At 35.1% G+C, this 25,670-nt stretch overlaps 2 protein-coding genes across 2 annotated transcripts; one reads left to right on the top strand and one right to left on the bottom strand.

The window, feature by feature from the left end:
* Positions 1 to 729: 729 nt before the first annotated feature.
* Positions 730 to 1,522, top strand: LOC133296674 (LOB domain-containing protein 21-like). The gene has a single exon (XM_061495715.1). It carries the CDS (start codon positions 856 to 858, stop codon positions 1,384 to 1,386), a length of 531 nt encoding a protein of 176 aa, XP_061351699.1. The 5' UTR covers positions 730 to 855; the 3' UTR covers positions 1,387 to 1,522.
* Positions 1,523 to 22,894: 21,372 nt separating this feature from the next.
* Positions 22,895 to 24,241, bottom strand: LOC133296720 (alcohol acyltransferase 9-like). The gene has a single exon (XM_061495771.1). The coding sequence runs from the start codon at positions 24,215 to 24,217 to the stop codon at positions 22,895 to 22,897; it is 1,323 nt and encodes a 440-aa protein (XP_061351755.1). The 5' UTR covers positions 24,218 to 24,241.
* Positions 24,242 to 25,670: the final 1,429 nt, after the last annotated feature.

Raw genomic sequence — 25,670 nt, 5'->3', positions numbered from 1 at the left:
CAACTGGAATTGAAAAAAATTTAACAACTGAAAAAACGAAATATCCAATGATAGAAAGCATAAAACAACATCTAAATAGTTTCATTTTTGGCTCCTTATGCTGTACTGTAGGATTCCAACTACATCTAAATAGTCAATTTGATCCTATTGGTTTCTGATATGAAATATATATATATCCTAATTAATTATCTAAGAATTTTTTAAAGGATTCTAACCTATTTACTATTGTTGTCATTGTGTACACACTCACATCTTGGTTATAAACTTATTGCTTGTCCACAGTGATCTGAGTATTGACTATAATCCAATCTAGATACTTATCTCTAAGGTATCTCTAAACGCATACCATATAATATATCATTATAGTTCTGTAGGACTGAACAGTTTCCTTCTTGTGATCGTATATCTCTCTGTCAAGGGATAATTTTACTTTTATTGAGAATATTTCTTTTCTTCAATCATTCAAAATATCCCCAACTTTATTCATGAACTATCATGTCTGACTTGAAAACTACCAACACATACCATCCATTGTCCACACGAAACAATTATTTGGACCTACTTATGCACTCCCATTTTGAATGAATGATATAAATGACAAATATATGACTAAATAGAGAAACCTAAATAATAAATAATTTTTTTTAAAAGTAAATAAAAAAAAATGCAGTAAAAAGACAGCATTGGCCCATGCAAGTCCCCAACCTGTGCGACCTTCAGCTGAGCTAATAGGCCAGAAAATGTGGTTGCCATTAAATAACGATTCGGCAAATTACCTATATAGAGAACCATATATTTATAAGTGCAAAAGATTGAGGATAAAGCAATATAGGAAAGTTGATGTGAGTGAAAGCCATGAAGGGTTATGAACCCCGTTCAAGCTCTTCTTGTGCAGCCTGCAAGTTCTTGAAAAGAAGATGCATACCCAATTGTATATTTGCACCTTATTTTCGCTCCGATGAGTGCAAGAAATTCGCCAAGGTTCACAAAGTATTTGGAGCCAGCAATGTGAGCAAGATCCTCATTGAAGTGCCAGAGGAGCAGAGGGAAGACACGGTGAATTCACTGGCGTATGAAGCAGAAGCAAGACTTAAGGACCCAGTTTATGGATGCATTGGTGCCATAGCTCTGTTGCAAAGGAAGATGGTGGAGCTTCAACATGACCTTGCCATTGCTAAGGATCGTCTTGCTCGTTATGCTGCTGCTGCTGCTGCTGCTGCTACTCCTTCCACTGATATCTTCAATTCCCATGTTAGCTTACCACCCTTCCCTGAATTTTTCACTTGCAGTGATTTCAATGACAACTTATGCCACAGTTCATCATCTCAATCATTGAGCCGACATGAAACGGTGGATGATTTCATCCAAAGCCCATATATATTTTGATGTTGTTATGAACCCCTATTTCTTTTGTTGCAATTGTTCTGAATTGTGATCAATCAAAAACAGCGACTCTGTTGTAGATGCTAATAAATAAGAACTCCATGAATGATTTGGTCTTGGTTGAAAACTTTAAATTTCATAATTCTTATACTATTATGTGAAGCTAGAAACTGCTAGAAAATGATGAATTTCTTGGCCTTTGTAGTTTCACTTTTGTTATAGTAATAGATTTTTTTTCTGCTCCTAAAAGCATGTTTTGATCAGTTTCTTTTCTCCGAATTCTGATGTTCTCCCACCAGTGTTGTTATGTTAGTAAAGGCACGACCATGAAGCCAAAAGAAAAAAAAGAAAAGAAAGGTCCACTATTGTAAATTCAGATCACCTATTTGTGATGTAGACCCTAGATCAGAGCACCCTGAGCATTCATTGCCATTACCTACATGTGCTTGACATCATTTAGTAAAAATACAGCTACACCAACACTACTAGTTGATTCTTGCTTTTCTTTGAACGACTAATTCTGCCGAAGGCAGTGGGTCTAACTGTACTGTTTTATTGCCACATGAAGCAACCATTGTGATTTTCAGAGTCACGAACCCCACCAACGGTCCTTAAGCTTTACCGTATCATGGGAATCCAAAGACTCATGCCATGCGAGTGCTTTTTTGGTGCATCAGATGCACCATACGTCTGTCCAAAAAATGTAAAAATTTGGGATTTGATGAAAAATACTTATAAAGATATGGGTCAAATAGGAAGACAATTTTTCCTCTTTGGAAAAAAGATGTACCCAATCCGGATGTATAGAAGAATTTTTCCATGGGAAGACCATCAAGGTTCAACAGTTTTGTTGGTTTTAGAAATGAAGTACATTTTATTGATGTGTGACAATACAACTTATAAAGCAAAATAATAAAAAGAAACTACTCACTACTACATAACTTCTCATCAAAGTAGAAAAGAAAACTGCTCACTATATAACTACCCATTAAAGCAAAAAAGTAAACTGCCCACTACATAACAACTCATTAAAACATAATGAAAACTGACTCCTAAATAATTAAAAATATCAAATTGCAGTTTCTAAAGCATGATCTCTAACACTCCTCCTTGCTTTTGGAGCTGCAAACACCAATCTTCTCCCTTAGATCTTCAAATTTGCTTGTAGGTAATGGTTTTGTGAATATGTCTGCCCATTGGTCTTCTGACTTGCAGTAGACAAGTACGATTTCACCTTCTTTCTGAACTTCCCTTAAGAAGAAAAACTTGATGTTAAAATGTTTGGTTTTCCCATGAAAAACTGGATTGTTAGAAATGGCAATTGCTGCTTGGTTATCAATATGAACTTCAGTATTGTTCCATTGCTTCAGGTGTAAATCACATAAAATTTTTCTTAACCAAATTGCTTGATTAGCTGTTGCCGTAGCAGCTATGAATTTCGCTTCTGCTGTGGACTGTGCTACAACATCCTGCTTTTTAGAGCACCATGAGAAAATTCCTGAGCCAAGACTAAAACAATAACCAGAGGTACTTTTCATATCATCCACAGAACCTCCCCAATCACTGTCAGAAAATCCCAAGAGCTTAAAGTCTTGACTTTTCTTAAATTTCACACCAAAATCAATCGTTCCTTTGATGTATCTCACTACTCTTTTTGCTGCTCTTAAATGCATCTCAGTAGCACAATGCATAAAACGAGATAAAAGACTTACAGAAAATAAAATGTCTGGTCTTGATACTGTGAGGTACATTAGACAACCAATCAGACTTCGAAAGTAGCCTTCTTCAACTCTGTCAGCTCCATCATTCTTGCTCAAGCTCTCCTTTTGATTCATTGGAGTGGTCATTGCCTTGCAATCCTCCAAATGAAATTTCTTGAGAATTTCCTTGGCATACTTCTTTTGACATATGAAAACTTCATCTTCTGACTGCTTAATCTCCATTCCCAAAAAGTATGTCATGAGTCCAAGGTCTGTCATTTCAAAAATCTGCATCATTTCTCTTTTGAACTTTTCAACAAGCTTGTCATTGCCACCTGTGATTAAGAGATCATCAACATAAAGAGAGACTATAAGTAGATCATCATCTTCGTGCTTTATATACAGAGTAGCTTCTGAAGTGCTTTTCTTGAATTCTAAGCTTGATAGATGCTCATCTATCTTGCTGTACCATGCTCTAGGTGCTTGTTTCAAGCCATATAGAGCTTTCTTGAGCAGGTAGACCTTCTCGTCCTCACCTTCTTTCACAAATCCTTCGGGCTGTTCAACATAAATCTCCTCCTGCAAAATACCATTCAAGAATGCAGATTTTACATCTAGTTGAAATACTTTCCAGCCTTTTTGAGCAGCAACAGCTAGCGAGAGTCGAATAGTGTCCATTCTAGCCACAGGTGCAAATGTTTCAGAATAATCAACACCAAAAATTTGTGCATATCCTTTGACTACAAGTCTAGCCTTGTACTTGTTGATGGAGCCATCTGCATTTAACTTGGTTCTAAACACCCATTTTACTCCAATAACTGCTCTATCCTTTGGTTTGTCAACAAGCTCCCAAGTATTATTTTTTTTTATCATTAACAACTCTTCTTCCATTGCCTTCTTCCAATTCTGGTCTTGAATAGCTTCTTTATATCCTGCAGGTTCACAAATGGCTACATTGCATCTTTGATAAATATTGGACAACAACCTTGTTCCACGAATTGGTGGGTCATCTTCTAACTCTTCTTGCCACTGTTCCACTCCTTGCTCTTTGCTTATTTGGATGAGAGGACTTGATTTCTGCTTACTCATGGATGCCTCTTGTGCTTGTCCAGTTCCACTTCTCTTCTTCATGAAAATAAACATCCCTACTAATAAGTATCTTTCCAGTTTGAGGTTGATACACTTTGTAGGCTTTGGAGGAAGAGCTATAGCCAACAAAGATTCCTGGTTCTGACTTTTGGTCAAGCTTATCACGCTTTACCTGTGGAATATGAGAGAAACACATACAACCGAACACTCTAAGAAAATTGAGTGAGGGTTTATAGCCATACCATGCCTCAAATGGAGTTTTGTCCTCCAATGCCTTTGTAGGCAGCCTATTTTGCAAGAAGACAGCAGTGCTTGCTGCTTCAGCCCAGAAATTCTTTGGCAACTCTTTTTCGTGAAGCATACATCGAGTCATTTCCATTATGTACCTGTTTCTTCGCTCACTTACTCCATTTTGTTGCGGAGTGTATGGAGCAGTGAGTTGGTGTTCAATGCCAGATTCTTCACAAAAAATATTAAATTGTTCTGAAGTATACTCCTTTCCATTGTCAGTCCTAATGCATTGAATGCTACAACCACTCTGGTTCTCCACCGTTTTCTTGAACTTCCAAAACAGGCTAGCCACTTCTGATTTATGCTTCATGAAAAAAATCCAACACATTCTGCTAAAATCATCTATGAAAATAACATAGTAACGACTATCTGCAAGTGATTGAGTTCTTTGAGGACCAGCAACATCTGAGTGGATCAACTGCAGCTTATTGGAGGCTCTCCAACTTGGCTTGGGAAATGGATTTCTTTTTTGTTTGCCAAATTGACAGGCATTACAATATGGTAAATGATCTGCAAAGGTTGGTAAATCATTTGACAACTCCTTCTTCTTCATCAACAACATATTTGAGAGGTGACAATGGCCTAGTCTCTTGTGCCAAGTCTCAGTCACATTCTCATCTGTGGAAACAACAGCTTGCTCCTCCTTGACTGGTTCAAATGAGAAACTCTTGCCTCTCATTTTTGCTTTGATGATTTCCTTTCCATTTGCATCTTGAATGAGACAAACTCTATCTTCGAAAAACACTTTGAATCCTTTTTCAATGAGCTGTCCAACACTTAACAAATTTTGATCAATATCAGGTACAAAAAGAACATCTGAGATTGACTTTGTACCTGAATTTGTTAGGATAGAAACAGTTCCTATTCCCTTTACCAAAATGTGGTCACCATTACCGATTCTGACTTTTGTGATTGGTGTGGGTTTTAACTCCTTGAAAAGACTTCGATCATGAGTCATGTGGTTTGTACACCCACTGTCAATCAGCCAGCTCTCACTAGATTCATTGCTGGAGAAACAAGTGGCTACGAACAGTTGATCCTCCTCTTCTTCGTCAACAACTTGAGCATCTGCCTCCTGCATTTGATTCTTATTTCTGCATACCACTGCCTCATGCCCAAATTGGCTGCATTTGGAGCATTTTGCATCTGGCCTCCTCCAACATTTGAAAGGAGGGTGACCTTTCTTCCCACAATGGTGACAAGGAGGATATTTCCCCTTGGAATTTCCATTCCTGCTACTTGAAGAAAAAGAACCAGAATTACCTTCTTGCACTTTCTTATTTTTACCAGCTTCATGATATTTTGCAGGTAGAGCTCCTTCAATGACACCTTCTTGCCTCATGGCTCTTCTTTGCTCTTGTGCTTGCAAAGCATTCAACAATTCAGCAAGAGTGATGCTTGACATATCCTTAGTATTCTCTAAGGATGTAATTGTGGCCTCAAATTTTTCAGGAACGGTTACAAGGATCTTTTCAACAATTCTTGACTCTAGAAAAGAAGAGCCCAGCAATCTGATCCGGCTTGCTATACTAAGAAGCCTCTCAGAATACTCCTTAATAGATTCATCATTCTTCATCTTCTGCATCTCGAAGTCGCGAACTAGATTCAGCACCTGCATTCCTCGAATGCGTTCATCTCCCTTGTATTCAGTCTTGAGATAATCCCATATCTCCTTTGCTGACTTCAAAGTCATGATACGAGTGAAAATAGTGGGTGAAACTGCAGCGAACAAACAGGCTTTTGCTTTTGACTTCTTAGTTTTCTTCTCCTTCTGCACTTTTATTTGTGCCATGGTGGGATTAGCTGGAAGAGGCAGAATTTCATAGTCCTCTTCCACTGCTTCCCAAAGATCCAACGCCTCCAAGTACGTCTCCATGCGTACCTCCCAAATTGGGTAGTTTTCTCCATCAAATACTGGCGGAGCAATTGACGTAAGATTCGCTTCAGTTTCCATGGCGCCTCAAATTGACACACAGATCCCTTTAGGAAGATAGCTCTGATACCAGTTGTTGGTTTTAGAAATGAAGTACATTTTATTGATGTGTGACAATACAACTTATAAAGCAAAATAATAAAAAGAAACTGCTCACTACTACATAACTTCTCATCAAAGTAGAAAAGAAAACTGCTCACTATATAACTACCCATTAAAGCAAAAAAGTAAACTGCCCACTACATAACAACTCATTAAAACATAATGAAAACTGACTCCTAAATAATTAAAAATATCAAATAGTTTCTAAAGCATGATCTCTAACAAGTTTCCTTGCTGTATATGACACATTAATTACAACAATACATTCTTCCAAATATACCGCAAATCATTCATGAACTTACCTTATTAATTGATTCCATCTTTAAGGCTATTGTTGATTGATCAATTTCAGAAATTGCTTGTGCATATATCTGATAACGCTTGAATACATTAACAACCTACCAACATTAACTCTCCCTGTATAAGAGTAAAGACGTACGTCCGTGTTTTGCTTCATACCACACGTTAAACTGTCCAAATACTAACCAACAAATATAAATGGAAAATTTGACAGAGCATTTCTGATCATACAGCTTAGGGTAGCTTAAATTCTTTTGGCTTCTAATGTGATGACCCTTGATAGATTTGACCAAGTGAATTACAATTTACAAATGTTTGGAAAACAAGGTTACACAACAACGTTAAATTTCTAATCAAGTTTCATCTATCATCACGGCATAAAACAGGTGAATATACAAGTACTGAAAGGAATAGATATATCTTGGTAACATCAAATTACAACAAAAAATGTTAAACTACACACTGAACATAAACAAGAAAAGACAAAAGACTTGGAAACAAAAGCAAGAAAGACAAAAATTGAGCTCAGGGAAGGCAATCTTTGTGGAATCAGACACACGTTTGGCTTTCAGAGTAAAGATGTCCAAACTACACTTACTTTATCCAAACATAAACTTCATCAAATTTCAGATTGCATCTTCCCAGTCTCAAGATAAGCACAATTCTTATACAAAAGACATCTGAAAGTACAGCAATTTTATTAATGTGCTACTAAACACACACACATATACGCCCGCAAGGAAAACGAGAAGAATCACTTAAGAAATAGCAGGTTATTGAAGTTCTTCATTCGAATTAATTCTAGCTAAGACTACCTACCTTATAGATTTTATGCTTCTGAAATGTTAATTGAATAGGCTAGCCAATATGGAGGTAATAGAACTTAATTATCATGATGGGAATTTGAATTTTGATTCATAAAGCTAGCTCAAGTTTAGTATAATAAGATTGGGACACTAATGATTAAGCTCAAACAACCGATGGTGTCCTTGGAAGCCTATTTTTTACCCAAGCTCATAGTTGTTAGTATATAAATGTTTCAGGAACAAGATATAATGAGTAAATGCCAATCCGATGTACCGTACAGCTTAGAGTTGAAAGATATAACAAAGTCTTAAAGAACATGGTCAATAAGTGATTTTCCCTTCAAACAAAAGAACCTCAAAGCCAAAACTTTTTTTTTTGGTGTGGGGGAAGTAATAAAGGCAGAGAATTATGCAGGATCCTGATATCAAGAATATCACCAATACATACAGGCTCATGCAGTCATTCCAAATATCATCAATATAAGAATTTTGCAGGATCCTGATATCAAGAATATCAAGTTATTACATACACTATCTTCGTATCATCACCTTTAAAAACCAAATGAGCAAACATTTTGTAACGGAATGGATTGCTTTGGCATGATCATCTATTTCCCCCTTCTTTCTTTTGCATAGTAACTGAAAGATGGATATTAAACAAAAATCTGAGAGGTCAAAAAGTTTTATTGGTCCACTTTATGTATTTAGAAAGCATGCTCGGCAACACCTCCCCGCCAAAGCTGCTTGTTTTAAAATTGTACTTCTCTAATTGACTACCTCTCAAAACTCATATTTGCGAAGACAGCATCACCCAAAACATTCATGGATGTGATAGATATCCGTCTAAAGCGCAACTCGTGCACAATGCGTACACGTCCATGACAAACCAACACCGAGATTAACTCGGCTTGTTCTCTACCTCAACAAATGAATACTTACTGTGTGTCACACATTTACCATACACCAGTGAAAGTGAGAAAGAAAATAACTATCTCCACCCAATCAAAAACGCTATTGGTCTGGCTATATTGGATTGAAGAAGCTCACAAAAGCTACGAAAAATGTGAGAGCTTTTAAATATATTTCATAGAACACAAGCCTTCCCAGAACCTGAATATACTAATTAAACCATGTCATCCTTTCTCATATTTAAAATTTAAAATGCAACCCACCTAATTAATTTCATTAATCGAAAAAAATAAAGCTTCTTTTACTTCATCCACAAGTGTATTAGTATCCAGAGAGCTCAATTTATTTAAAATGTCAAGTATTGGTGGAAATAAGACTACAAGAATTAATGAATTGGACAAAACTTAATACCATTTCCCCAATGCTTGTCCCATGACTGGCCATAGCTTTAATTCTCCGTAATTAAACTACAAAAATACATGCTTTGATTGCTTCCTAGGTGATTCAGTTCCAATTGTGTCAGATGCCTGTAGTTTTTCCCAACAAATGGAAACAAGCCATATCTGTGTTTCTCATCTCCCAAGAGTTTTCAAAAATAAATCAAGACCGACATAAAAATAGTAATCTACATACCTCATAGAGTGTAATGAAGGAAATATAACCTGAGTTGGTGCCATTCTTTGGACATCCATGATCCATCCATGGATGATTGAACTCTGCACGCTGCTGATCCTTCATGCCTTTAAGCACTTACGCACGTCATTCTTGTCCCTTCTCAACACACATCCCTCCCTCAAGTCTAGAGTATAGGAAGCGTGAAATTTACAGGATTAAATATCTGCGGGTAGCTCAATATCATGATATACTCTTATGCCATATTAGAATTGAGAAAACTTGAAGCTAACTCAAATTAGCTCAAGAAAAAAAGATTATACAAGGTATTAAAAGAAGTACTTTGCCGGTATACTAAACAGATACCAGATCTAAACACTTGTGCCATAATGTCAAATGAAACCACATGAATTTGATAACAATTGCTACCTTAAAAGCACATACCAATGAATAAACTCTGGACGAAGTGATCCTCCTGACTCTTCTTTTATCTTTATTCTCACGAATGAATTAGAATAACCTCAAGGCTTGTTATTTATATACATCAGTGCACTACGTTGTGCTGGCTATTCTAACAACTAGTAACAGTCTATTAAACAGACTCAACCGTTAATAAATTAACTATTACAAACTTCATAGCTACTGTACACGTGGACCAACGGTTACGGTACATGTCATTCATTTCTTACCCCCTGCCAATAATGTTGGCTTTTTGACAACTCTAATGCAAAAAGAGAAACATAGAATCGGTTTAGTTTTTTTTTGGCAAATTATTTCTCTAACTAATCGGCATAAGAGTATATCATGATAATTGATATGCGTGTTGGATCGCGCATCAATCCCATGCGTAGTGTATCAGTTGGGCAAATACTTTGCCAAAAGAACTGAACCGATACTATGTTTCACTCTTTGCACTACAAGGATCGAAAGGCCAATAATGTTATTTATATGGGAAATATAAGTATTATGTGAATACCAAAAATATATATATATATATAAGTATTATATTGTGGGAGTGAGTTTTTTGTCCTCCAACCATTTTTTAATTATGTAATAAGAGCCCGTTTGTTTTCCTTTTAAAAAAAGTAATTTTTATCTCTTCCTTATTTTAGAAGTACTTTTTAAAAAAATTAAAGTTATTTATATTTTTATAAAAATATTTAGTTTTTGAAAAAAATATTTGACTTTTGACTTCTGTTTTTTTTAGAAGTTAAAATTTTAGCTTATAAAAAAAAATAAATTTTTGGCTTTTTTGTGACTTCTGTTTTTCTTAAAAGCAGACATCCAAACGAACTTAAAGTGAGAAGTGCTTTTTTTTCATAGAAAAAAAAAACAATTTTTAGAGATTAAGAAAAGCTTATCCAAACGGGCCCTAAAGGTAGTACATAGTTAAAATATTAAAAATGATGATATGGAAGAGAGAGAGAAAAAGTAACTTTAATGTTATAACTTTATAACTAACAATTATGTACTACCCTTAGTACATAATTAGAAACAATTGCAGGATGTTCTGCAACAGGATATCCGATGATATCATGCAAATTATCTAAACATCTCATCACTAGACCAATTTTAATGGCTTAGTATTGCATATTTTTAATTAGTACAACTATTCTTAAAATATTATTACTATTTAAAATAAAATATACCCTAATTTTGAATTTTGTAACGAGAATATAATTATTTAAATTTTGTCCACAGATTAACATTATGGCCCGTTTGATAGAGGGATAAATTTTAGACTAAAAAAAAATAATATTGGGAAATCTATTAACCTACATTTGGTACAAGAATTCTTAAAATTTTCTTAGAAAAATGAGATTCTTGAAAATTAAAATTGTAAATAAGAACCTCATGAAATAATACCACCATACGCGTGGTATTCTTGAATTCTCACTTGGTGAATTTTTTTTACATAATTTATAGCACATAAATAACTTTACTTTAATATTTTCATGATTGAAATATCCTCTCTTGTTAAAAACCTAGTCAGGATACTCTGCTTCAAGAATTCGATTGGAAAATTTGGATTTGATCTCCAATGCTACGTTTTGACCCTTTTATGTCATATAAGAAAGGAAATTCAAAAATTTATCAAATGTTAATTTTGTAAAATTAGTTCACATTCCCATGAATCATTGACAATCATCCAAATATAAAATCAGAAAAATTTGAACCGATATTTCTGGAAATATTTTGGCCTACCAAATAACTTTTTGGTAACATTTCTAAAAAATTTATTTTTCTAACATATTCTTAGTAATTGTGATTTTCAGAAAAAAAAAAAAAAAAAAAAAAACCTTTAACAAACGTGCCTTATTGAAAAAATCAAATTTGCTTTTGTACATTTTTTCAAGGTGAGATGCTGATGTTGGGTTCAAAGCATACTCGAAGTGAAATACCATAAAAGTTCTTTGGGTCAGAAATTTTTACGATACTGACTCTGTTTGATTGTTGTTTTCAAAAACAATTTTTTAGTTTTCAGAAAAAAAAAACTAAAAAACTCGTTTGGTAAAACCTGTTTTGTAAAAATTATTTTGAAAAAAATAACTGTTTTTTTGTTTTTAAAATCAAATTTAGAGAATATGTCTGAGTTGTTTTTGTTTTTTATTTTGGTTTTTAACTTTCAAAATAAATAAATATAGAAAACAATTGTTTCCATAATTATTTTATAAAACAGTTTTAAGAACAAAAAAATTCAATTTTCTATACAACCATCCAATAAAAATTAAACACATAAGCTCATACAGTAATATATAAAAGAAAAAACACTGTTTAAGTGCAGGTGTCTAATTCTCAGCGGCGGTAGTATCTAGGGCAGATGTATGAAAGATGTTCTCCTTTGGGTCCGGCCTCTTGTACATAAAGTTGGAACATAAAATTCATTAACTGGGACTCTGCATATTCTCAATAATTACGGAAATTTGATCCAACGTACGTACGTACTTTACAAAATTCAAATCTCTCGTTGCATTAAAAAAAATTATATTTACCATATTTTTATGTTTATAATCAAATTTTAACTATTGATTTTTATCAATTTATTTGTTATAATAATTGAGAATTAGTAATTAATTAATATATATGATCCAATAAATTATAACCGTTAGATTGATGAAAATCACTAGTTAAGATTTAGTTGTAAGAGGTTACGAGTGAAAAGAGGTGTTTCCAAATAAAAAGAAACAAGTGAAAAGAGGTTATAAACATAAGGGCAAATTACATAGAACACCTTTTATTTAGGGTGTTTTTCAAAATACCACCTCACACTTTCAAACAAAACAATTAACCTCATCCTACTATAAAATAACAACAATTAAACATATTTCACAATTTTGAGACAAAAATACCCTTCTTCTCATCCAACACCACCCGTTATCTCTAGCCACATTTTGCTGCCATCAACCGCTACCGTTGTCACCTACCATTATCCTTCACCTATCATTACTGGCAATCGTCGGTGGTCACTTTCATCATAAGAGATTGTTTTGTTTCATATTTTCGTCCAACATTTTATCTTTCATGATGGTTTTTGTCAATTTAATTTTGTTTCTTATTTATTCATTTGTTCCTCTCTCTTTTTTAATCCAAATCCAATACCCAAATCGTTTAAGATATCTATTTCCAAAATTTTGGATATCTAGAGGAGAGAGAGAGAAAGAGCAACACTTAATATAGTTTCTGCAGTTGCAACATGAATGGGGAGAAGGTGAAGATGAGCCACGATGATAGAGAGCAGAGCAGGTTTTAGAATGGGAGATTGGTCTCCCCACGACCCATTTAACACATTTTCTTTGTACCCCCCCTCCCCCCTAAAATTATGGTTCATATCCTCATCGAGGTATTTCGTTTCTGAAAAATAGGGTATGCTCCCAAAAGTTTATTCAAAGAAAACCCAACTTTGAAATTTGGGCTTAAATTGTTTTGTCTTGAAGAAGCATATTCCTTGCTACTCCATGATTTCTACCTATAACACGTTAACCCACCTAGGCATGAGGTCCATAGCTATTGAAGTTGTACTACGGTGCTGAAGTGAGAACACTGTGTCGATGGATAACAGTGCTAGTGTTGGGGAGAGAAGAAAGGTATTTTTGTCTCAAAATTATGAAATATGTTTAATTGTTGTTATTTCGTAGCGAGAGGGGGTTAATCATTTTGTTTGAAAGTGCAGGTTGGTCTTTTGAAAAACACCATAAATAAAAGGTGGTTATATGTCCTTAAATATAACTTCCCTCGGAGAAAAAAAAATTCCCAACGAGTTATTGGTCTAGTGACGACAATAGTTAAATCTCAAGATTTAATATGCCACAAAGGTAATTAGTATAGATTGATATCTACCAAAAAAAATATTCGAATCTTAATAATATTAAATAAAATAACTTTTTAAATTACAATTTTTTTTTTTCGTAAACTAATTAAAGTATATTAATCTAGGAAAAAACTATTCTCATGTTACATGAGATAAATTTTTCTTCCTACATACCCTTCGATAACTGTGCCACATCTTCCTTTTCTTTTCTTTTTTATTTTTTCAGGTGGGGAGCCCACAAGTTTGTTTCTGAAACATGAAATAACTTGTCTCATTTAACACGAGATTAAAAAAACCCATTAATCTACGTAGCTTCCGCTTTCACTCCATATTTTCACGTAAAAGTATAATCAATTAATAAGCATCTTGTATAGGTATTTTTAAATTTAAGTAAAATTTGAAAGGGAAAAAAAGCATAAATTAAAAATATATAATTATAATAATGCTATAAATAATTAATTTAGATTAAATTAAAAAATATTGATTAAAAAATTTTAAAAGCACAAAGAGATGTATACATTTTTAAAAAAATTGAACTTAAAATTTAAAAATTAAAATATTAAGAATGTCACATGTCATATTTTAAAAAATAGTATATTATTAGAAAATTAAACAGCTTTCAAAGGAGTGTACTTTAATTTAATATTTGACATTTTTTTGGATATTAAATATTTAGCATTTCATACAACCAAATCATGCATGATGTTATTAATGAAAATTTGATATTTGATTAAAAAAATAAGTAATAGAAATGATAGTGAATTGATTAAGAAAATTTAAATATGTGGCCACAATTTTTTGGGTAAATTTCATAAAAGCACCTTGTAGTTTTGTATCTTTTCAAAATACCACCATGCACTTTCAATTAAAACAATTCTACTCCTTAACTTTTTATATTAAAATAATTAAAAATATTTATCATATTTAAGACAAAAATAACCAACTGCAAACATTTATCCATTGTCGTTGCCCGCAAACCCTGTTGCCATTGCCTTCCGGTCACCTATGATGCACGGACACGGACACGGGACACGACACGACACGACACTCCGACACGTTAATTTTAAAAATGCTAAATTTTGACACGTTGTGACACGTTTTGATATTAAATAATATTTTTAAGATGCAAAAGTATATTTAAATATATATATTATGTATAATAGCAGATAAAAATTATATTTAAATCAGTACTGAATTTAATTAAAATAAATAAATTATAATCAAATGATTTAACATTGAGTTTTTATTTTTATTTTTGATAAATTCATTCAGTTTTTATTTAAGAAATTTAATTATATAAATTCCTATTTTGCTAATTTGAATTATGTGGTAGTGAAAGAAAGAAAGATGTGGTAGTGAAAGACGTACATCTGTCATTTTCTCTCTCTTTAATGAGATAAGAAACATGTGGTAGTGAAAGACAGAAAGAGTGAAAGATGTAATTACAGATCGTTCAATAGATGGGTTTGTGAGTTGGCTGAATCGGTGGATTTGTAAGTTGGGTTTGGGGAAGATGATGTCCGGTAGTGAAGGGTGGGACGGTGAAAGAAGAGGAGAGGTTGAAGATGAGGGATGGTGCGGTGGAGATGGGTATGGAGCTGGGGGTGACTGGCGGTTGGAGGTGGAATGGGGTGGTGGTTTGGTTGATGAAGATGGGAGGAGGGTGATTTGGAAAAGAATGGGGTTGTGGTGTTGGGGTGGTGGTGTGGTTAATTTTTACACACAAAAAAATTGTCAAAAACGTGTCCACATACGTTGACCGCGTGTCTGATTCAGTCAAATTCGCGTGTCCCACTGTTAGCACCTATTTTTGTCCTATATTTTGTGGTTTATAACCAAGACAATAAAGGGAAGAAGAAAGGGAAGAGAGGCATTTTTGGAAAGATTTGCAACATGAATTGGAAATGAGCAGGGCTAGCTCCGACTGCGATATCTCATTCATCCACCGTCCGATCAAGCTAAATTTTTTTTAGTAAGATCTTGACTCATTTTACATCATATTCAACGGTGGATTTGTTGATTGGAGGCATGTACCATTCTCAGAAAATTCAAGATCGAAACAGTTTTCCAGGGCGATTTCTACTGCAAGCAGCCATATTGTGAGGACCGTTTCTCTCGAACGAACTGTCCGATTGACCTCAAATTTGGTTGGCATGTTCCTCCAATATGATACTTCAATCTGACTGGAGGGATTCTTCATTTGAGCTTCCTAGCATCAGATATAATTTTCGCAAGATGGGCTGTTAGTTTCATTAGAAATGATGCAGTTTCGGGCAGCCGTATTGCAGGGATCGTTTCTCTCAAATGAACCGTCTGATCTTCCTCAAATTTGGTCGACATGTTCCTCGCATATGATACTTCAATATGACTGGAGGGATTTTCAATCTAAGCCCTCGGGTGTGAGATATGGTGGTCGTAAAATAGCTGTTCAAAATGAGGAAAAACTCCTATTCTTAAAAATATACCACATCACTTATCTCTCATCTCTCCCTCTTCCCTTCCCCCTATATAAACACCTCTACCCCTTCCTTTAGAGTTAACAGAAAAATTAGAGAAAACCAAATTAAAAACAAGAAAAATTGGAGAAAACCAAATTAAAAAATCACAAGATACTTGGGCTTGGGGTGGTCCTTCACAACTTAGCTCTATACCCTAGGTTTTGATCATCTTTGAGGAGAGTTGGGCTGGTCTTGCATAACTTGGCTCCATGCACCAAGTTTTGGTCATTTTCGAGGTATGTCCGTTTACTTCCTTCTTTAGAATATATTTTCTTTACATATTTTTATGTTCTTATTTTAGGAATTTTCTTATGTTTTTCATGTTTTATTAGAAATTTTCTTATATAGCTTAGAAATTATATGGGTGATTAATTTATGCATGATGCTTTGTTAATCTTATAACCTCTTTTTATTTATTTTCATCACTGCAAAATTATTATCTTAAGTTTAAAAACAATCAACACATAAACATTTGACGTAACTTTGAGTTCTCTATTGTACCGAGGGATACGTCGGAGCGGGACCCACTCGTCAAGCACAAAATTATATTTTTAAAAATTAGTTTATTTTTCTATAATCAATGTAGTTCAATTCTTTGGGGTGAAATAAATGTTTAAAATCTCCTTAATAATTTGCATATTTAGTATAAGGTAATCGTTTTTTAACGGACGATGTAGGGTGCTAATACCTTCTCTACTCGTAATCGACTCCTGAATCCAATTGTGATTTCAAAGACCCATTTTATCGAATAAAATGGTTTTTCCAATGCTTTTCCAAATAAACCTTGGTGGCGATGTTTTAAAACTTTCAAATCTTTCGCCGCCACGTCGATACAATGGAGGCGCCACCAAGGTTTATTTGGAAAAACATTGGAAAAACCATTTTATTCGATAAAACTGGTCTTTGAAATCACAATTGGATTCGGGAGTCGATTACGAGTAGAGAAGGTATTAGCACCCTACATCGTCCGTTAAAAAACGATTACCTTATACTAAATATGCAAAAATTATTAATGAGATTTTAAACATTTATTTCACTCCAAAGAATTGAACTACATTGATTAAAGAAAAAGAAACTAATTAAAATTTATTTTTGTGCTAGACGGGTGGTTCCCGCTCCGACGTATCCCTCGGTACAATAGAGAACTCAAAGCTACGTCGTTTTGTAGAAAATGTTTATGTGTTGATTGATTTTAAACTTAAGATAATAATTTTGCAGTGACGAAAATAAGTAAAAAGGGGTTATAAGTTTAACAAAGCATCATGCATAAATTAATCACCCATATAATTTCTAAGCTATATAAGAAAATTTCTAATAAAACATGAAAAGCATAAGAAAATTCCTAAAATAAGAACATAAAAATATGTAAAGAAAATATATTCTAAAGAAGGAAGTAAACGGACTTACCTCAAAAATGACCAAAACTTGGTGTATGGAGCTAAGTTATGCAAGACCAGCCCAACTCTCCTCAAAGATGATCAAAACCTAGGGTATAGAGCTAAGTTGTGCAGGACCACCCCAAGCCCAAGTAGCTTGTGATTTTTTAATTTGGTTTCTCCAATTTTCAGTTTTTAATTTGGTTTTTCTCCAATTTTTCTTGTTTTTAATTTGGTTTTCTCCAATCTTTTTCCGTTATGTCTAAAGGAAGGGGTAAAGGTGTTTATATAGGGGGAAGAGGGAGAGATGAGAGATAGGGGATGTGGTATATTTTTAGGAATAGGGGTTTTTCCTCATTTTGAACAGCCATTTTACGACCACCATATCTCACACCAAAGGGCTTAGATTGAAAATCCCTCCATTCATATTGAAGTATCATATGCGAGCAACATGTCGACCAAATTTGAGGAAGATCGGACGTTTCATTTAAGAGAAACGATCCCTGCAATACGGCTGCCCGAAACTGCATCATTTCTAACGAAACTAACAGCCTATCTTGTGAAAATTATATCTGATGCTAGGAAGCTCAAATGAAGAATCCCTCCAGTCAGATTGAAGTATCATATTGGAGGAACTTACCGACCAAATTTGAGGACAATCGGACAGTTCGTTCGAGAGAAACGGTCCTCACAATATGGCTGCTTGCAGTAGAAATCGCCATGGAAAACTGTTTCGATCTTGAATTTTCGGGGAACGGTACCGGCCTCCAATCAACAAATCTACCGTTGAATATGATGTAAATTGATTCAAGATCTTACTAAAAATAATTTCAGCTTGATCGGACGGTGGATGAATGAGATATCGCAGTCGGAGCTAGCCCTACTCATTTTCAATTCATGTTGCAAATCTTTCCAAAAATGTCTCTCTTCCCTTTCTTCTTCCCTTTATTCTCTGGGTTATAAACCACAAAATATAGGTGCTAACACCCACAAAAATAGGTGTCCCAAAAAATCAACTGCGTGTCGGAACGTGTCGGAGCGTGTCCGTGTCGTCATTTTTTCAAAAAAAGCGTGTGTACAAGTATTGTAGCTGGTCACTACCCCATCCTTGACCATCATGGCTATGTTGACTTTCTTCTTTGGATTTTCCAAAGCACGAGAAATTATTATTCTATTCACCGCAAAGAGAATCGATCAAATTCCACAAAATACTCAAATAGTCCCTAGATAGAAAAATGCACTTGTAACACTTGAAAGAACTATATATTAGGAACATCGATCAAAGTGTTATTGTTTGACAAAATTTTTATCCAAATACCACTAATAGTATTTTTTACCAAATTGCCACGAGATGTAATTTGCTACAGCTGGTAGCGAATTACGTTCGCCAATAATTTTGTGACACGTGACATATTTTCGCAGAAAAAAGCTGATTAGATGAAGTTCGCTGCTAGTGGTAACGAATTTGGTACGCAATGTGATCACTTGTCATAAAATCATAGACAAACGTAATTTGCTACCAGTCATAGCGAATTATGTCACGTGACACTTTGGTCACTGTTCCAGTATATTATATAACAAAATTCCAACACATATAATTAACCCCCAATTAATGTTATTTAGCCAATATACTATTACTATATTTGATGTCCAAAATGTTACTCAATGCTTCTCTCTGTTTTTCATCCATATTTGAGCTTTTGTCGAGATTACAGATCACCATTGTTGGAGTGGTTAAGTTAACCATGAATCTTGATTCTTTGTACTCATTATTTTCATTGTGGGTGTTTGAACTGGACTAGGTCCCGTGAGTTTTTACTTCTTCATTGGAGAAAGTTTTTTCACGTTAAAAATCTATTTGTGCTCTCTTTCTCTCTCTCCTTTGTATTTGTTTTTACGCTGCGCTGTTCGACCTGGTAAAGTTTAGGCCAAGGTAATATTGCCGAGATTCGAGATCCATGATCTTGTTGACTGACTTCAACAAAAGACTTCTGAACCGAGTTGATGGAACCGAGTTCCCAACAGAAAATAGAGTTATTTTCATATTAAAATTGCAAAATATGATTAATTGCTGTTAATGGGGTTAATTATTTGAATTGAAAGTATGGTGTTTTTTGTAAAAGCACATAAGTTGAAGGTGATTTTATGTAATTTATCCTAAATTTTATTTGTAACTGATAAGGAAAAGAAATGGAGAAGTTTAGAGTGAATACACCCTTATATATTGAATTAGAATGTTTACACTTTTACTTATACAGCACACGCTAAATTAAGTGAAAGTATAAAAGAAGAGTTAATCTCAATTATTATATCCTATATGGATTGTCAATATCAAGTTTAAGGAAGACTATTTATGTAATATATAATGGCCAATATTATCTTCTCTCAGTCCTTCACTTTATGCACTCTATAATATATAATTCTTTAATCAAGCTATGTAATTGATCAGCCATCCGTTCCCAACTGACACCAAGTTGATCACGTGCAACCATAACGTTCTTTTCTTTTTTGTGTTGTAAGATCAGGGGAAATGAAGTTGAGTATCCAAGCTTATTGGAAAGTATTAAAAGGTAAAAGAGAGATCTAGAATATCATTAAAATACTAAACTACCCTTATACTTAATATCTAATACTCCCCCTCAAGATGGAGAGTGAACAAAGAGAACTTCCATCTTGAACAAGAAAAACCAAGAAAACATAATAACCAAATAAAAAATCCTGAATGAGAAATCAAAATCTTCAGAGTGCTGGAATGAGCTTCAGCAAAATAACTGTGCTGGTATGGACATCAGCTAAAGAAGGGAGGGCTGGGATGGACATCAGCCACAAAATACTAAATGGTGTCGGGATGGACATCGACAAAATCAAATGTTCTGAAATGAACATCAGTAAACTTGAATAACACCACAAACAAACGTGGGAATAAAATCTAAGTGGCCAAATACAAGCCAGAAACAGTACATCAAAAAAAATAAAAAAAAAATAAAAAACCAAAAATAATAGCAGTGTTGCAAAAACATCCATAGTTCATGAATCTTCACAAACCTGCAAAATGAGAAAAGAAAAAAAAACAAAGAGACAGATCTGGAACAGATCAGGAAGAAATATTAGAAAATAAACACGACCGAGAAGCAACTGGAGAAGAAGAAAACACTGATCAGAAAACGTCAACGATCTGGAATGGCAGAGACGGTCGGAGAAGGAGACTGTGACCGGAAAAAAAAATGCGGCCAAAAATAATGACCGGAGAAGGAGACATGAAGAAGATCCATGGAGGTCCAACGAAGACAGGAGCGACGCGGTTCGGTGGTTGACAGGTCGCACGAAGACAAGAACCAGAAATATAACAGCCACGAACGACGCCGGTGAATGAATGACGCCTTCTATGAAGGTGCAGAAACAAAAGGGCGCAAGTTGAGAATCACGAAAGAACAGGAGAAGCGAGTTGATTTCTCACTGGTGAAGGATCAGAACAAGAATAGTAACAGTAACGATAATAGAGAAAAAGAAGTAGGAAATGGAAAAAAAAATTACAGATCTGTAACGTAAATCACTGGAGAATGCTGGAGAACACAGGAAAACAAGATACATTGGACAAAAAATAAAAATCCGAAGTAGATGACCCAAAACAACGAAGAAATCACAGATCTAGGACATAGAAAAAGGAAGGAGAAAGAGTAGCTCCGATGATAAAAAAAAATGCACAAATAGAGATCAGATCCGGAAGAAAGGAAACAAAGAAAAGAAAAGAAAAATAGTGATTGCAGCAGAATCTCCGTTCATGGAGGATAAAAATGCTCTGATACCATATTAGAAGGTAAAAAAGAGATCTAGAATATCATTAAAATACTAAACTACCCTTATACTTAATATCTAATAGAAAGAAATAGGTAGCTCGTAAGCTCACTCAATCCCACCCAAAACTCACTCTCATCATCCCCCAACTCTTTCAGCCATTTCTGGACCTGTCGACCTGGACAATGGAGATGGAATAGCCGTGGGTTGGTTAAACCTTTCTGCCAGATCTTTAGCAAGAAGCAGAAGAGTGGAAAGGTTCACTATAGGGGGGCTAACTGAATAGCACAGAAGAAAAAAAAAAGATACGGGAAGTGGATCCTCTCATGTGTAAAAGTAGTCATGTGATCATGTTATTTGATCACAATCACTTATTGATGATGAGATAAGAGAGAAAAAAGTTTGTAATTTTTAAACGAGTAGTTGTGATCAAATAACATGATCACATGATCACTTTTTCATATGAAAAAATCCACTTCAATCAATATGCCGCTGCTCACTTTTCAATTTCTTCATCATACGTCATATATATCTTGTTGCTAAAATCATAACAAACACAATCTCAAATTTTTATAAACGGTTTCATGCATATGGAAATATATTTAAAATAATATATGATTAATAAAATAAGTTTAATATACGAAAAATATATATATTGTTAGCCGACAAGTCTACACTTAATAAAACAAATTTATTATTAAAAAACTACAATGCCAAAATGACAAGCTTTTTACTCATCTCTCAGCCATTTTTCTTCATTTTAAAAAAATTTCTTCAGTCAACGGAGATAATTTATTTTCCGTGAGTCCAAAATTATATTATCAAGATATTTTTGTAATTCTAATATATTGTAAGGTATATTAGTCTTTATCATTATAATTTTTTAATCTTATAATTTAAAACGATGTCATTTTTAACTTACTAGAAATAACTTTATCTCATGTGAGTAGAGAAATATTTTTCCCTTCTTTTTATTGTGATGTACGTAGTGTGTTTAAATTTGCATATAACATGTGAGTTATTTAAGACCTAAAGTGAAGGAATGTAAATTTAAATGTTTTGAATTGCAGAGGTTGGACCTAAAGTCTATAAAGAGCAGACTCGGATTGCTTCGTTTATACATATTAGTCAGAATTGTTGCTGACAGTCCTTATTTCTTACCAAGGTCCTCTTTATAGGTAGTGATTGCTTTGAAAGCCACTCAAGGTACCTCCTTATATCATGAGAAAATGGGAGTTCATGTTCGTTCCTATATGACATATATAGGTCGTCCTACCTCCCTACTCAAGATACACCATGGTGGGCATTTCACTTTGCACAATGCAAACTCTACCAAATCACGATCTTTATACTTAAAACGAGAAATGTTAATCGCATTGTGTAGTGGTGTTACATATTGAAATTTTTGTACATAATTAACCCATCCTTCTCAATTTTTAAGCACAGGGAGAAGGAGAAGGCGCATCGCATCCTTTCTTGAACTTTTGTCTAACAACTACTCCATAAAGTTACCAATTTAAAGGGATAAATGTTAGAATTTAGAAAAGAAAAGGGTCCAAACTAAGGGAAAATTTAATATACAACCGTCACACTAAGTGCTCAATGCAATAATTATATTTGTATGATGTATTTTTGAAAATACTATAAATATTAAAATTACTTTTTTTTCTCTGTCTTCAATATTTACAATATATATTTTAAAAAATACACAATGCAAATATGAATGCGACGGTAATACAAAATATGCTCTCCCAAATCAGGACAAAATAGAATTCTCTCACACGTCACAAGTCACGGATGCGACGCTCGCATCAAAAGCTCGTAATTGTCAACGGCAGATGTGGGGACAGCAACCATCACCTTCACGCTCACACTCTCAGTCTCATCTCTCACCGGCAAAAACAAACAGTACCTATCACAGCACACGGGTCCCACATGCAACGGCTTCCCCATTCCCACGTCAACCATCTCCAGACCCAGCCTTGACCACTGTGACACTATCAGCACCCCAACTGAGTCAGGACTCGCTCTTCGCTCCGACACCAACTCAATCACACCCCTCACGTGCTCCTTCCCCACTCTCTCCTTCGCCCTCTTCACCAAACCCGACCCGTACCCGATCCCCCTTTCCGCCAGCTCCATCGCGCTCGTCTCTGCGCACCCCACAACAAACGCGTTCCCGTAGTACCCGTCGGGTAAATCCGGCTTGACCCGGTTCCGCACGTTGATGCTGAACAGCAGCTTCAACATTTGGTTCGCCGGAAAGCTTAGTGCTCTCGCCCAGCACCTCCATACGTGTGCCGCGAGGACTTCGAACGATGTGTAAAATAACGATTCTCCGGGTTGACTCGTGCATCGAGCGAGTCTCTTGAGCTCGCTGAGTCGGCTCTTGTCGAAGGTAACGGACGTTGGTTTAAGCCCGTTGGAGACACGGTTCATGAAGCCGCAGAGGTCAGCGACTCGGTTGAACTCGGGGTGAGTCGCGAGGTTAACTCGAGTGTGCTTCATGGGTGGCGGGTTCAGAAGGTGACGATCCCAAACGGGTTTAGGTCTAGAAGCTAACTCTGCGCGTTTCCCAGAAGCTAACTCGGCAAAATAGTTAAGAAACTGAGCGCTCCCGATGCCGTCGCAGATGCAGTGGTTGATCCCGACGCCGATTGCGGCGGCTCCGTCGCCGAGCCACGTCAGCTGAACCACCAGCGGCGGCGATCCCTTGAGAACATCTGCGACGTGGAGGGACAAGAGTTTCCTCCAGTGGGTAACTGTTTTGGGTGCTTTCTCAAAGTCGTTGATGCTGTAACGGTCAGCGAAGGCCTCGATGAAAACCGCACCCTGGGCCCCACACACGACCTCAAGGCACGAGTCGCTGGGTCTGGCCCTGACCCTTCCGGCGAATGGGTAATAGGGAACCAGTGCTTTGGCTAATGCTGCTTTAAGACGAGCCGTGGTTGCACCCTGGTCCACTCCAGGGCTAGCCTTGTAGACCAAGAGATACTCTATGGTGAAGCGAAGGAAGAGTTGCGAGTCAAGAGGTGAAAGAGCCAGAACACCATATGGGGTAGGCTCTGAAGGAGTAACCACCACTGCTTCTTTCACACGCACAGAGCTTCCCATGTGTCTTCACTGATCAATTTGGGGTTTTGAATTTTAAATCTTAAAAGATGAGCAACTTTTGCAATTTGGGGTTTGTGACGAGCTTTAATATGGTGTTGTAGTAGTGCATAACCTTTAGAGAGGCCTAATAACAAACAAGTTGCGTGCAAGTGCAAGTGCAAGTGCGAGTGCTATTGAAAGTCAGGACGGTATTTGTAAAGGACCAAGGACTCATCATATTTGCAACCGAAAAACTTAAATTATTGGAGGAATTAAAAGGAAAAAATGTGTGGTAGAATAGTTCTTTATATTGTTATTTAAGAATTTGTGAATTTTGCGTGAAAATTAACCTTTAGTGATGCATTTATGGTTAAGAAGACCCCATGAGTTTATAGTTTTGTGGGTCTAATTGTTAAAGAACAGTGCCAAGATTCTCAGGGCTTCGCTTTATGGAAGAAAATGATGATAAAAAACAAATATAGTAGTAGAACAAATGTGCTGGCTTTGCTTTTTGTCTATTGAGTTGGACTGATAGATATGACTCCCTCAATGTCAATCTCCACGTGGCCAAATTAGTCTTCAAAATTTGTTTATTGTACATCATTTTATGTTGATTATATATAGTCCCTCAAATTAACCATAAACTTTTGCGGCATAATATTCAATATTATTATATCAAAATTTTAACTAATTTTTATTATTATTATTTTCTTATATTTTAATTTAATAATATTAGAAAATAATAGATAATATAAGCATAAACAAAAGTACTTAGAATATTCTATCCTACTAAACAACTGTTTTTTAGTGGTGTTGCCGTGTTTGTGAGAAGCTGGTGACGTCCGTCGTTGCTTCACTTCTGATGTTGCATATCTGTCTTTCATTCTGTCCCGTTCGTGTCCCCAAAAGCTACACCTACGGTCTTTTGACCCATTTGAGAATGGAATTTTTTTATCGGATTGATTTAAAAATTAAGTACTTTATTAAAATAATATTATAGGCTTATAGCAATATGTACATGTAGATGTATGCGTTTAAATCGTATAAAGGCAGGACGAATGTGTGCTGCCACTTGCCACGATGTAAATTGCATATCATTTCATACATAATTTAACGTACACAATTCATGCACGACTTGCAATGTTCAGTTTCATACGCGATTGAATGTTGCACATGCGCGTCTCTATGCGTATTTACGAAAAATATTTGAATTTTGAATGAAATAGATAAAAACTGAACGTTTGGTAGAGGAATAATTCTTTTTTATTCAAAAATCTCAATTTTTAAAAATATAATTTTTACATTCAGTTTATGATAATATATAAAAATACAAAATTTAAAAAATTTAATTTTTAAAAAATCTTAAAGAATTCCGCCTATCATACCTAATAGAATATTTGTGGAATACTAAAGATGAAAAGCACTCACTGTGGTGTTAGGCATGGATAAAAAGGGTTAAAAGCACTCTCTCTAT

The sequence above is a fragment of the Gastrolobium bilobum genome, unplaced genomic scaffold (genome assembly GCF_033153095.1).
Source record: "Gastrolobium bilobum isolate Gb01-03AN ecotype WA unplaced genomic scaffold, APGP_CSIRO_Gbil_v1 utg6129, whole genome shotgun sequence".
NCBI classification, from domain to species: Eukaryota; Viridiplantae; Streptophyta; class Magnoliopsida; order Fabales; family Fabaceae; genus Gastrolobium; species Gastrolobium bilobum.
Note: the sequence above shows the minus strand (reverse complement) of the source record. Positions and strands in the feature narration are given on the sequence as shown.